Source organism: Lactuca saligna, chromosome 2 (assembly GCF_052625555.1).
Source record: "Lactuca saligna cultivar CGN05327 chromosome 2, ASM5262555v1, whole genome shotgun sequence".
NCBI classification, from domain to species: Eukaryota; Viridiplantae; Streptophyta; class Magnoliopsida; order Asterales; family Asteraceae; genus Lactuca; species Lactuca saligna.
In genome coordinates, this window is record NC_136418.1 from 2,220,783 (window position 1) to 2,235,416 (window position 14,634).

At 34.7% G+C, this 14,634-nt stretch overlaps 1 protein-coding gene and 1 pseudogene across 4 annotated transcripts; both read right to left on the reverse strand.

Annotated features, from left to right (window-relative positions):
• Nucleotides 1-696: 696 nt before the first annotated feature.
• On the reverse strand, nucleotides 697-13,209 carry LOC145030583 (uncharacterized; annotated as a pseudogene). Its single transcript, XR_013676638.1, has 7 exons — nucleotides 13,076-13,209; nucleotides 9,476-11,255; nucleotides 8,754-9,290; nucleotides 7,763-8,358; nucleotides 1,679-2,349; nucleotides 840-1,593; nucleotides 697-714 (listed from the first exon to the last, which is right to left on the reverse strand). The product of XR_013676638.1 is annotated as an uncharacterized LOC145030583 (transcript).
• On the reverse strand, nucleotides 3,243-6,276 carry LOC145030582 (dnaJ homolog subfamily C GRV2-like). Of its 3 annotated transcripts, XR_013676637.1 has the most exons (9): nucleotides 6,084-6,276; nucleotides 5,862-5,987; nucleotides 5,607-5,743; nucleotides 5,441-5,503; nucleotides 5,211-5,314; nucleotides 4,498-4,918; nucleotides 4,254-4,321; nucleotides 3,691-3,979; nucleotides 3,243-3,555 (listed from the first exon to the last, which is right to left on the reverse strand). XR_013676637.1 is itself a non-coding variant. In XM_078978953.1 (7 exons), the coding sequence occupies exons 5-7, from the start codon at nucleotides 4,529-4,531 to the stop codon at nucleotides 3,406-3,408; spliced, it is 252 nt and encodes an 83-aa protein (XP_078835079.1). In that variant the 5' UTR covers nucleotides 4,532-4,918; nucleotides 5,211-5,314; nucleotides 5,441-5,503; nucleotides 5,607-5,743; nucleotides 5,862-5,982; the 3' UTR covers nucleotides 3,243-3,405. The 3 variants fall into 3 exon arrangements, 1 of the variants encoding a protein (XP_078835079.1); XR_013676635.1 differs by lacking the exon at nucleotides 6,084-6,276 and having other exon boundaries at nucleotides 5,862-6,074; XM_078978953.1 differs by lacking the exons at nucleotides 3,691-3,979; nucleotides 6,084-6,276 and having other exon boundaries at nucleotides 5,862-5,982.
• Nucleotides 13,210-14,634: the final 1,425 nt, after the last annotated feature.

The following is a 14,634-nucleotide window of genomic DNA, read 5'->3' on the forward strand; positions in this document are numbered from 1 at the left end:
AAAAAATTGAAGTTTGTGATGAGACAAAGTTTTAAGAAAGAATGTTTGACTACTGGAAAAACAATATTCAAGATACCACTAACCAATAACCATAACAATGAAAAATGATAATGAGTTATGCGGTTTGGTTTCAAAACAACAAGGAAAAGAATCGAGTACTTACAAACTTTAACTAAAACAAGGACATAAGTACCATGGTGTTCAAATATTGATATTAGATGGTTGAAGTTATCATAACTTATCTCCTATGATTCTTGATGTTTTCCTTCGATCTTAACTTGAAATCTAATGCAGGAGTTCACATCATCATGATCTGAAAAACACAAATGAAAGACAATTATGTTATGAACTGACTAATAAAACAATTTCAATAATAGATTCAAACACAAAAGCCTCTAATATTACTCGAATCAATAAGAAAAAGGGATAGTTTGGCAAATTTGAGAAGCCGCTCTAAAAAAGGAATAATCCTCTAAAACAAACAAGATGCCTATCCCTAATTATTCCTAGTACTTATAAGGTAACCCTCAAACTTAAATTACACCTAAAATACCCTTCTACTATAGGAGATTCCCTAATGATGTTGATTTCCCATCTTACCCCCTTCTATAAAGCTTTGCTTAAGTGAATGTATAAGACATTAATAAATAGAAAAGAAAATCTTATAGGCAACAAGGGCGACATTAATTAATAAACTTAGTTTCTTCTGAAGTCCTACATAAAATATATAACAAAGATAAAGTTGAAAATATAGAGAAAATATCAGGGCTTTTGATGAAAATATATAACAAAAATAGTACACAACATGTTTTCAATTGACGTACTTTCAAAAGACCTACCTCTTGTTTCATCTTTATAAAGGAGTTGATGTCTTCCTCTACATAATACGAGCCAAAACTTGTTTCGATTCCTTTTAGCTCCGGAGTAAACAAATTTCCCGTGGTGAAAGTCATTATTGATGGGCGTTTTTGGATGGTCAAAGTATCAAATAATGGGAATGAAAAATCCATCTTCTCCATGCAAAATCCCTTGAGACATCGAAGTTTATCAAGTTTTAAGGACTTGAAACGAGGTAACACAATTTCATTCATTTTTCCATCAGATTCCTCCTCCTCTTCATCTACAACAAATACCTCCTCCATATTCTCGCAATCAAATATGTGTACTCTTGGAGTTGAAATAGACTACCAACCATGGAACTCCTAAAAGCATATTGTAAACTATAACAGCCATCAATAGAGACTCTTGTTAGGTTTGGAAACTCAAATATTTTCCACTGATTGCTCTTCCATATATGCTTGAGAGAAGATAGACCCATCAACTTCACTTGTGTTAGGTTTGGAATTTTGACAAAAGTAGTAGTTTGCGGCGATTCATCAAAACCATTGTTTATCACTTCCAACGCTTCAAACACATCCTCTACCAAATTATAGTAGATTACCTTAATCTTTTCCAACTTTTGCAGTTGTAGCAACTCATTAGATGGGATAATCTTTTTAACAGATCTATCAAATGCCACATGTAATTCGATCAGATTATGAAAAGACCAAATGTTTGATATCTTCTGAAGTAATAGCAGCCGGGCACCAGGAGCTTGTATGTTCTAAACTCGGGAATGGGGTCTACAAGCCAAAAAAATAAAATAAAAAAGAATATCATATAAGGCAATCAACTCCACTATAACCAAAACTAGTTTCAGTAGTAGGGGTTGTCACATGAGAATTAAACCAACTTCCACGAGGATTATATTTGCCTAAACTTGTTTCTACATAGTTGGGTTGTGGAGCTTTTGAACCACCGGCTGTGAACACCTTCATTTGTGGGCAGTCCTTTATCATAAGATTATCCAATGAAGGCCACCGGAACTCATTAGTCCCTAAAAAGAAACCCACCAGCTCTGTTAGATACTCTAGTTTAATACGCTTTAGATGAGTAAATACCACAACCTTAGAAAAAGATGCCTTTGTTGTTTTCTCTACTCCATCATCTTCTTCCTTCACCACAATCACTTTCATTGCCTGTAATTCTCTATCCATAACTCTTCAAGTTGTACAAAGTTTTCCAGTGTGGAACAGGTGAATATATGTTCCAAAAGGTTACAACCCTTGATATTCAATATCTTTAGGTTGGGAGGTTCAAACATAACAATACTCTTGTTAATCCTTTCTACTTTTTCAAACACCTCCTTCATCCCATGTCAAGACTTTATTTCCAACACTTGAAGCTTTTGCATCTATCCTGCTGCATAACATGGAATCATACTTGATAATGCATCATAATATTATATATTTATCTCTCTAGGGTATTGGCATAAGGTCCAAGATACACCATCCACTTGAGAAAATTGCAGTAAATGACAAAAGGAGAGAGATGAAGTCACATAGAATAGAAACGAGAATTGAGGGAGAAAGATAAAGGGAGGATACGGGGGGTGGGGGTAGGTTTTGTTTAATGATTTAATGTATATAATAATTAAAATATAATTCTAAAAGAAATTAAAAAATATCATTTAGGGCAAAATAGACATTTTAACTCGATCGTAGACTGTCATTTAGGGACATGTTGCGTTACTTAATAGAAATCTGAGTTTCATATTGTAGGAAATACATATACACATACATGAATAACTAGGAATCTGATTATGAGCAGTAAAAATTTCAATCTCTTGTGTGTTCAAATGAATGACACTTTTATGCCTTCTAATCTTATTGTTGGGTTTGTATAATTAAAAACTAATGAGTCAATTACATGCTCTAACTTTTTCAATATCTTCTGGTCATAGGGTCTGTTGTATTTTTCTAGAATATGATTAGCATCAGGAGGATATTCCAAAAAGAAAACCACTACTAGAAAAACAGCCTTTTACGACGCGCAATGCGTGTCGTAAAACGCTCAGACGACGTGCAAATGCGTGTCAAGAAAGGCCCTGTCATAACGAGAAACGACACGCTTTTGCGCGTCGTAACCTTACGACGCGCATTTACGGCGCACAATGCGTGTCAAGGAAGCCCCTTTCATAAAGAAGATGACACGCATTCGCGTTTCGTAAAACGACGCACATTTACGACTTGCATTGCATATCATTAAAGCTCATGCCATAAAGAAAGGCGACATACAATTTTGCGTGTCATAAAGTTTAAATGTTTAAAAATCATATATATTTTTTGTAAATTTACTAATTTTCAAATTACATCACACATTTAATGTCTCATAATATAAAATAAAATTTCATACACAAAAAATAAAATAAATTGCACAAATTATAATTTCATGTAAATAATCATTCAAATGTTAAACAAAAATAATACATTACTAACATGGGTTATACATTCCTATAAAACTAACAACTCTCGGCGACCTTGATCTGGATCGAGGTCGACTTGGATCGATGGCGGCGATTGGATTTTAGATACACAACATGATTACTGACCTAAGACCTTGTGCAACAAGTACATCCCATGCCCTATTTCTAGCAACCACCACACGTTTTAGTGTCTCAAGGGCTAGTATACTTCCTCCTTGCCATCCAATAACTTTCATTGACAATGGAACCACCTGTAATTTATTAAAAAAAACAAGGTCAAAATTGAAAACTAAGTATGCCCTTGCTCCTTTTTTCCCCTTAACATGTTGAACTTAAACAATTAAACGCCCATTATGTATTCAAGGGTAAAATGGTAAAAAACTCACATGGGCAGTGCGATGGATCATTCTATCTAGTAACTCCTGGAGTAACTTATGATGGCATTATTGGAGGTGAGACTTCTATAATTCTATCAAAGCAGCAGAAAGGAAAGACTTTGTGTTTTCTTGTAAATCTGATTGTTCTTCGTGTGATAATTTGTAAGGTGACTCTTTTAGTATCATGTTCAAAGCAGAAATGGCTAGGATTCTTGTTTGTGGAAGTTGACTTTTTAAATTCTTTAGGAAATGACCAGCTGCTTCAGTGAGAATCTTTGATGATAAATTTGGTTCATTTCTAGATGACATAGCCAATAACATGAGAACCCTATTTGCCATCAAGCTATTTTGGATGATAAAAAAAAAGTATTTTTTTTACTGTTATTAAAGCATTGTAATTTCCATTATTTTTTTTACTAACACAATGATTATAGCATTATACTCTCAGTTTTTCTTATTAAGACAAATTGAAAGTATGATTCTATAATAAACAAGAAAATGAAAGTACATTGTTATTTATTGCAATTAACCATTATATATATATATATATATATATATATATATATATATACCTCAAGAGTCTCGAATCCCCACACTGGGAAAGCACTTTTATGTGCTTTCATCATTCTCTCCAGCATATCTGATAATAAAAAGTGGGAAGAATTTAAGCTTTCAGAAATCACCAAAAGCAACATTAAACCAGAGTTTGAATACCAACAGATGAAGATTTTGGTTATCAGTGATAACTAAAACACACTTTTAGTGTATAAGTTTACATATGAAGATACATTATTTTACATGTTGAACTAATGTTACCTGATCTTCTTCGCCATTCAACAACTAGAGACATTTGTTCGGTATGAACATGTAATTCTTGTTTGTGGTTAGACTTTAGCTTCCATAAGTTTGCTTGCGTTCTTGTATCTGTATATTGTCTTCTGATATTGCAAATAATGTTATCTGCAACATAAAATAGATTAATCAGGAACCAAACAGAGGAGAATTCTTTTGAACTAAACAGGAATTTGGAGGACTGGTTACTGAATTCGATAAAGCTGTATGAAACAATTTAAAAAAAAATTAACACATGTTTTGCTGAGTTGAAATAATCATATATTCATGTGTGTATATAGACCAGAATAAACTCATAGAACTTATCTCGGAAACCAAAGATACAAAGCTCCCTTGTCAAAAATAACCCCCAATAACAACTGATACCATTCCCTAGTAAGCCCACCTGATATCATTCACATGTTTTCAATAAGTATATTTTCAATAGTTGACTGACCATAGTTGACCAAGAAAATGATGAAAATAGCTTACTTTCAAGAATCAAGAATCACAAAAGTGTGAGATGAGGGAAAAGTTAATGGACACAAAAAGTTATCTAATATTGAAAAAAAAATAAGAATAATAATTTAAGATGCTAAACTCACCAACATCTACTTTTATCAGGTGAGTTAACTGTTAATAAGTGAAGAACTTAAAGTAAATAATACTATCTTCAAGAAAAAATTCAAATATCTCACCATTAGGAGAATAGATACTGAGATATATATATGAACTGATGAAATCTGTTTGCTTCGTCCTGTCTCACGATTAGTCTCATCAGAGATTTCCTTCCTCACAGCAGCTGCACAAGAAAAACAATAAAGATATGTTTATTGATTATACGAATCTTCAAGAATGTATGCCCTGAGAAAGCAGTGACATGAGTTCATGTAGTTTGACCAAACTATGGGGATTTACATTTACTTACCAGTGCCCAAAATAACCAAATATTGACCTTCTCCTCTAGAGGAAATCCAATATTCTATTGAATCTTTGGGAAACAAAAACTAGTTAAAACAACATTAACCAATAAAGATTATTCTATTAATTTATACTAAATCTGAAATATAATTAGAACAGGTTTTTTTGCTCACCTGTTACTAAGAACGGTAGCCAGAAATTTCAGCTGTCCCGGGCAGAGGGTAGGAATAAACCATTACGAAACCATTAAATACAACTTCAAATCATTCACGAGGATTAGAAGAAGCCTGTTGTCAATTGAAGCTAGTTACTGCACTTCCAAATCAAAATATTTGTAACCAAATAAGAATGTTATGAAAATTATTATAAAAATGAAAAAACAAAACCATACGTTGAAAAAAATGAAATTGTGAAAGACAAACAGAGACCTTTCTTTCTCTCTTCAAATTGGCAAGAAACTTCCATATTTCAGTTAGCATGAAGGCGTAACAGTTTAAAGTCGCTTTGTTCTGGTTACCTCCTACCTCCCCTGATGCTTCTTCCCCCTCTGGCTACTGTTTGGTTATTAACAATAACCCCTAATCAAATAGAATATAAAGATGAACTGAATCAAAACAGTTAAAACAATATATGGGTTAGTAAACCCTAACCAAATTTCTAGAGAACAACGGAATCAGTTAGTGGATTCGGCATAGTCTTCTACATTTGCACCAAGTAGAATCACAAAGTGAAATACGTTTTGCTGTAATTGCAAGAACAGATAGCATATATATCATCTTACAAAGTGAAAGCATCAAAACTTTTATCCTTTTGTCTAGTGAACAAGATAGAAGACATTGGTCCAACAAAGAACCAATATGACATCAGATATATATATATATATATATATATATATATATATATATATATATATATATATATATTGAACCATGAATCGCTGGTTTTCATTCCTCTTCAAGACCAATCCCTACAATACCTAATAAATAAGGGATATCAACTATGAAGCACCAACATGCAAACCCTTGAATTTGCAAGCATCATAAAGCATAGATAATACAATAATAAATTAAATTCAAACCTCACCTGAAGCGTTGTCTAGAGAGAGAAGTAGCAAAAAAAATAAGGAGATGAAATTTGTATATATGCAAATCAATATAAAAAGATTACATTGAAACCCACATCAGGAGCTGGCGACTGAAGCTATTAATAGACAGTATTAACAGAGGCTGAGTCGGCAAACGGAAGTAGAGGTGGAAAGGGCACGTTTCATCGACGCTTCAAACCAACTAGCTTTGGGGAAACACTCCACCACTGTCAAGAAGGAAACCTCACCGCTAGGTCGGTGTCGGTATTACCTGATTTAGGGTGAGTAAGCAGCAAAGAAGAAGAGGTGTCGATTAAAGGGGATGTAAGAGTAGAAAGCATCATTGGGAGAAACTCCACCGGCCAAAAGGAAAACCCACCACCAAGTCTTCCGTCTCAACGTGATGTCAGGCTGACTGGAAGCAAGCAAGAAGGCAGCTTTCATCAGAAAATGACATCGTTTCGTGAATCACATTATCATGTGAGGCTGATGTAGGGTTGAGAGGAATTAAGCACACAAGCATCCACTTACTGATGATACTGATTATCCAGACTGGCCTTGGAAAACGACATCAACGGAGGTGAAGGGAACGCATAAAGAAACCCCTGTGAAAGAAAAAGCAAGAGTCGATTTGAAGTAACCAACAAATGAAATTGAAAGGTAGAGGCGCTACACTCTTTTTTTTGTTCTTGTCACCACACATCAACATAGAGAAATCGAGAACCCCTGCGGGTTTGATCTGTTCAAAAGACGGGATCAGAGATTTGGTGATATTGCAATTTTGTTGTGGGAGAAAAGAGGATTGGTGATGATGTTAGGGTTTTTTTGGGTATTAAAGTGAGAGAGAGAGAGATAGAAAAGAATGATGGAAATAAGATAGAGAATAACAATGGCGGCCTTTCAAACTTTTGGGATTTTCGTTTCCCCCAGCTGCAAAAGAAGAGAACGCGCCTTTCATTAAAAAAATATAAAGCGACATTTCTAGATGACGCCCATTTTTTAATTAAGTGACCTCCGTGTTTTTAATTTTTTTGCTGGACATTAAATTTAGGGCACGCACAAAAGCGTGTCCTTTATCCTTCAAATTTTAGAAGAGATGACATTATTTTTAGGGCACACGCTTTTGCGTATCGTAAAGCACCGCGTGTCATTGTTTGCGCGTTATTAAAGAGCTGTTTTCTAGTAGTGAACGGATTTAAATAAAAAAATTGAATAGTAGCTGAAAATGTTAAAAACGTACCTTATATTGATGAAGAAAGGAGGTATTTGTAATGGTACTGCTGAAAGATATTTCATTGTTCCCAGTCTTGGCACCACCACCACCAATACACTTGAGATTTCGCAGGCCATATAAATTGAGAGAATCAAGAAGAGGGAAGAGAGTGGTGCTTGTTGTGTGGGTAGATGTAGATGGAGATGTTATTTTTTTTCTTCTTCTTGTTCTTCACCATCTCTCTTTAAAACCACTTCTTCAATACCATCACAATCTTTTATCTCAACTTTCTTTAGGCTGGAAAGGAGCTTTGCCATGAGAGGTGAAAATAAGTACTTAATGCTATGACACCTTCTCATTTCTATGGTTGCGAGGTTGTGAAATGGAGATTCTGACTGTTGTTTCTGAATGAATTAAATTCATTCCAGTTGCACTTACACACGTGACTCATCCCCTCCATATCACTTATTTCCAAATTCTCAAGGTAGGGAAGTATATGTTGTTGATTATCCTGACTTGTTGGAGTACTCTTGATCTCAAATATCACCTCTACTCCTAGATATCTCCCCAACTTAAGATTATGGAGATTATGAAATGAGTGTGTGAGACATGATGGGAATAAAGTATTCTGCACAAATATCCCAACAAGAAATGTAATTAGTAACTATAATAGTCAAGCTAAAGTCGAATACCTCAACGATTTGTAACTGTATATCTATTCACAAGTCCTTTTCTTAAAAATTAAATTTGAGAAGGATTATTTTGATTTTAAGTATTCCTTCAAGGAATATCTGGTCAACAATTTTAAGAACATTCCTACTAATTTTGTCCTTAAAAGAGTGAATTTTTTGTTATTTGAATAAAAAATCATGAAAAGCTTCATTAGTTCCTACCCACCAAACAAAAGTTGGGTATCTATTGAAGAAAATGTGAAATCTTTTCAAAAAAGAGACGGAGTTGGTAATTTGTTTTGATAAGCAACAGTAGTTTGTGAAATGCAAAAATAAATGCATTAAACCATACCTCTTGCCCTGAGCTACTTTCAACCGATCCATATTTTCTTCTGATTCCATCCGAATCATCTATTTTCATGTAGATAAGTGCCCCGAGATCAAAATCGGTGGTAATAGGTGAGAGAAAATTTCTAAATCTTTTACAACTCTCAATACTTATGCTTTCAACAACTTGAAAGCAACGGATAGGGAGACAAGAGTTATTTTCACCACCTTTTATCCTCCACACCTCCCTTAGCTTCCTTAATTTCTCTACTTCAATGTTTCTCAAACTGTTGATGTTGCCGCCTTCTCCAGTCTCACCAATGCAATCCAAGTCGATGTTAAACAACGATTCAACGGAACCAGAATCCTTGACTTTAAACCCTTCAAGCTCACACAACAATGGCATGGGATTGCATGGAAATATATTCACAAGATTTTCACACTCAACCACTTCAATCTCTCTCAACTTAACTTTCTCACTCGTCCTAAAGTCACAAGGCCATATCTCCTCCAAACCACCCATATGCTCAATGTATAGTTTCTCCAACTTAGGAACCAAAACCTAAAAAATAATGAAGTTCTGTTTATAGCCCGTTAAAAACTATACACCATGCAATCAACTTACAAATAAATTTTCGTATATATTTCACCGGTTATTAAACAAAAAACACCATGTGAATGCAACCTCTTTTGAAAATTCTAATTGAAAAGATTGTTTGAATTGTATTAACATAAAAACATATTTACATCTTCCTTTAAGGAGCAAGATGTTGCCAGCTTATTCTTGGAATAAACGCTTGTGATATTTGGAATTCCGCTGATTCTCAACTCCTTGAGTTGTGGTAGCGCAATTATGTTGACATTCTGGCACAAATCCAATAACTCTGGTAGCCCACTCAACAATAGAAGCTTCAACTTGGGGAATGTAATTGTCTCTTCTCCTCTATCCCCGTTATGTATGAGTTCTTTCATAACAGGGCAATCACAAACCTTGAGATATTCAAGATTTGACAGAGTTTTTGCAACACTGAGTGTAAAAAGTATCTCAACTCTGCACACTCTGAAACAACAAGGATTTTTAAATTGCAGAACGAAGAGGACTGAGGATGCAGTGAAGACTTCACCTCAACATCTTCAAGATCATTCATATCATCCACACTTAAACACAGCACCACCGTTTTCTCAAATAACTCGTTAATTCTAGATCCCATTAGTTCACCTTTTTGGGTTACCAACTTCAACGTGTTTTCGAAAGAGTGCTTTCTTGTTATGAAATCATAATCTTCGTTTAAAGAACCTCCCATCGAGACCTTGAATCGTTCAAGATTCTCAAATGATAGATTCTTCCAATGAGCATCATTTTCAAAGATGTCGAATTCCAGAAAGGTTTTTCCAACGTTCAACCACTTCATTGCAGTTATCACCTTTAAAGTTGATGGTCTCTCCATGATAATCAAAAGGGCATGCATAGAGCTCTTCAAGTCTGACCAAATTTTTAAATACACCATTATCTATACGAAGACCGCCACAACCTGTCACATCCAGTACCCTTAATTTCTTCAAATTTCTGATTGTTGAAGGTAGAGATCTAATGCCAGATTTAGCAAAGCTGAGCACTGCCAGATTCGAAAGGCTTCCAATAGAAGAAAAATCAAACATCAATGAGCATCGGTGGAGACGAAGCACTCGAATGTTGGTGGAGCTTCCAAACATCATCCAGTATTACGAGGAACTTACTTTCACCTCCCTTTAATTTGGCCTCAAACCCTTGACGAAGTTCGTCGACTCTTACCTGTTTAGCTTGGTCCTTTAGCTGTATACCCAGGTAACTTGCTATAGATTCCTGAATAGCATTGATGTCCGGATTTTCCCCTACAACAGCCATAACAAAATAACTGAACATTTTCTTTTCAACTACAGTCTGCCTCAGCTTCTTCATCATAGTGGTCTTCCCCACTCCGCCCATCCCCCATAAGGCTACCATATGAGGTTTGTGGTCGGGTCTGAGTGCTTTCAGTGCTTCTGTAAAAGTATGCACTCTTGACTGGAAGTCATTGTGATCACCTGATGGTGTAGAGGTGGATGCATGGTGGAATCAATTCTTCCCAAAGGAATTTTCTCATCAGTCCATTTGATCAGAGAGAGTTGTGTTGTGATACTATCTATCTCGTTGATTATCTTGGAGGCTTTGCTTCCAAGTTTGTGCCTACTATTGAAATCGAGACAACCGAGGTCTTTAGTTGGAAAGTTTTCCACTTTTGCATTAATATTTTGTACTTTGTCCAACCAAGGGCTAACCTGGTCAGGCACCATAAGACGTATTCTTATGTTCCGGTCCAAGTGCTCTTTTTCGCAAGCTCTTGCAACATCCAAATAGTACATTTTCGTATGCATCTCGACCACATATTTTCTGTAGGAAATCATGTAGCCCAGATGCTTTTTAACAGGATCCATGAGAACCTGAACAACTTGTTTTATTATTTCAGTAGCGACATCCATTGCTGAAAATTCCCTCTTGTCGTAAAACCTGCATACATGGCATAGTAGCCAACAAGATAACAAAGGGAATTTGAGGGTACTCTATAATCAAGCCATTATATGCATCATAAATTCATTTCATCGAGTATGGTTGTATTAGCTAGCTTTGGCCCATAGACCGATAATGTAATTGTAACCTATAGAAAGTGTCGATCTCATAATCTACGGCTAAAGTTTTGATAATTTTATAGAAAATGATGGAAATAGAAATTAACAAAATGGATTTTCAATATGGTCAGCTTTTTAGGGATTATTTATTATGATTTAAAAAGAAAATCCAAAAACATATATGAAGTTTGAATGATTAAGAGAAGATTAATATTTAAAAGTTTTACATAAACGTAGCGGGTAAATGATAGACCCTGATACATTTCTTGAATTGATAATCAAACTATGATAATATTAAGATGATAATCCTGTTCATTCGATAGGAAAGGACTCTCCAAAGAAGAACAAAGTTCTTAACAATATAATTCTTAGCTCCCTAAACAATAACCTCAAAAGGGAAATAAATACGAGACAGAACTGTGGTCCCAAAAAAAGACCTGGGACAAAGATAGCGGTCCCATATAATCACATAGAAACTCATAAAGAGGAAACTACCCCTGGACCCAAAACAAGCAATCAAGGATGAGTTGAGGCTTATAGTAAACCAGCAACAAGTTGTGCTGCAACCCCTTTTTAGATGGCAAAACTGTTTTTTTAAATACAACATATTTAAATATTTACTTATTATATAAATATAAAGAAAAACAAAACATAAACATATGAAGTTGCAGTAAGCACAGTCCACGCTTGTCAATGTTTTCACCAGCCTTCATTCCAAACCAAAGTTTATTTTAATAGAAAACGACAACCAAGTTGGCCACATTAGCTTTTGTTCTTTGATATTTATATATATATTAAAACAAAGTTTATCCTAGTCATTATTTGCGTTTAACATCTCTCTCGTCATCTAGGTTAAAATGAAAAAGATTCATGTTAATGACCATTACCATGTCTGAGTCTACCAGGAATGTTATCCGGATACAATATTTTCATAGTTTTAGTTGGGCAGATTTTCCAAAGTATTGTCCTAACAAATAAAAAATGAAACTACAAATGGGATAGATCGATTTTTCAGTGTAAAATGCATTATTATGAAATTAGAAATTGAAAATACAACTTTGTAATAGAGAAAAATAAAAGTAAGATGCAGGTTATATAACATACATGAAAGATACTGTGTTGCTATTTATTGCATTCAACTCTTCTTATGTATATCAACCATCATTAAAGAACTTTTACGTCAAGTGTTATGTAGAAATTGACATGGACTCTTTTCATGCACATTCTGCTCAATCAACATCAGATATTGTTTGGGCTTACCAGTTGTTCACTTTTCAGCCTAACAATATTAGATGACTAGAATTCCTAACCATCAACATGCTGTGGCAGATCCATGGGAAAAAGCAAACCTGAGTCCATAATATACTTATAACATAATATAAAATAAAATCTAAAATGTCGATATGTTTTTTTCAAAAATCTTTCCATTTTGTAGTTAAATAATCAAGTTATTAACAAATAACAGTGGAACTAACAATCCCGGTTAATATAAAATATAAACTAGCAATTAAAATAAGCAATTAACAATTTGAAACTAATAAATAACAACTAAATAAGAAAAAAAATCTTCCAGGTTTGCTTCTGCGTTTCCATAAAATGTGAAAGAATTCCAAATACATAACTCTTAAAACTAATAAAATAACAATAAATAGAAATAACCATTAAAACTAAAAAATATGAACAATTAACAATAAGAATTACCTCAATGTTTCTTAACTGGGTCCAGGGAAATCAGAGAGAGGCCAACAGCAGGAAAATGATGTATCTCTCCTAGAGGGAGAGACAAATCGGTGACTAGGAGAGAGGAACAGATGAGAGATAAGAAGAGAAGATGTTTGGCTATAGACTATATAGACTAAGAAGTGAGCATTATTGTCTAAAATCTCAAAACAGGAAATTAAAATGGGACAGCTGTAGTGTAGTAAAGATTTGAATATTGGGATATTTATGAAAAGAGCAAACTGCAAAAATGGTCCCTGTTTTTTGTAACTTTTTTTAAGAAAATTCCAAAAGGTTTCCAACTTGCAAATACTGTCTTTTTTTTTTTGACAAAGATTTGTTGTGTTTAATCTCTATCAAACTTAAATCCTTTAATTTATTTATTACATTTTTAATACTTATTTTAATATTTTATATTAAGAAAATATTTATTTAAAAAAAATCCTATATCCCACCCCCACCTCTTTTACTCTTCCTCATGCCCTGTGAGCATATGGTCCGGAAAAACCGAATTGAACCGAAAAAGCTGACCTATCTCGTGAGGCTTTTAACAAGGACAACCTCTTTTTTGCTATTGGATGCATAACTAATGTGCAAACAACGTGGAGACACAAAATTATTGGATTACCTTTTTCTAGCATAATTAAAAGCTAAAATACCCAAACTGCCCTTCCACTACCAAAGATGCTTTTTATTTGCTGATATTCCCATAATTAATACCCCCTTCCTATCATGGGAGACTGAAGTTGATGTGTAGCAATACCCTACCCCAAAAGATTCACCTTGTCCCCCACAATCCCACTCTTTTGTGTCTCTTGCAATTTGCTTTTCATTGTAGAGCTTCATTCTTATTCTCAAATGACCAATATGTACAAGCTGGTCACTATGAGTGTCTCATCAATGTCAAATCATTTCAATGAAAACAGGGAACTACTCCTAAAATGCATGGCATGGTTTCTAAGGTGTTGTTTGTTTTTTCTAAAAAACCACTTCTGACCACTTATTGTTGCGCTGTGCAGCACTTGGCCCTTCGCAGCTGTTTGTTTTTCAGAAGACTTCAGACTTAAAAATTGTTGCGCGTGTGCTGCGTGACGCAACACTGGACCCTCTGTTTCAAATCTCTTCACACCTTACTTTAACTTATTGCAGCAGTCTGCAGAGGTTAAAAAACAAACAGACTTTTTATTACATGCTGCAGCCATTTGGTCTACCTCTTCTGCTACATAGGGTTACAGAGGTGGTCCGCAGACTTCAGACATTTTCGTTTCGAAAAAAGAAAACAGCACCTAAATGAAGTTCCTTCCAACCCGGGATGCCCCACACTCTTCCCAGTTTCAACCATACCCTTCACATTGGCTTTCCCAAAAGGAAGCTTCTCTATCAGCTTTTGATTTGCGTTTGGCCTAGCGTTGACTTCTTTGATGCTCCAACCAGCAATAACTTCACTGACAACTCACACATTTCCTCAATAATAGATCTGTTTCACCACTGTATCAATTTTACTCTTCTTCTTGCTATACCCTACATTGTTTTGGGTTTCC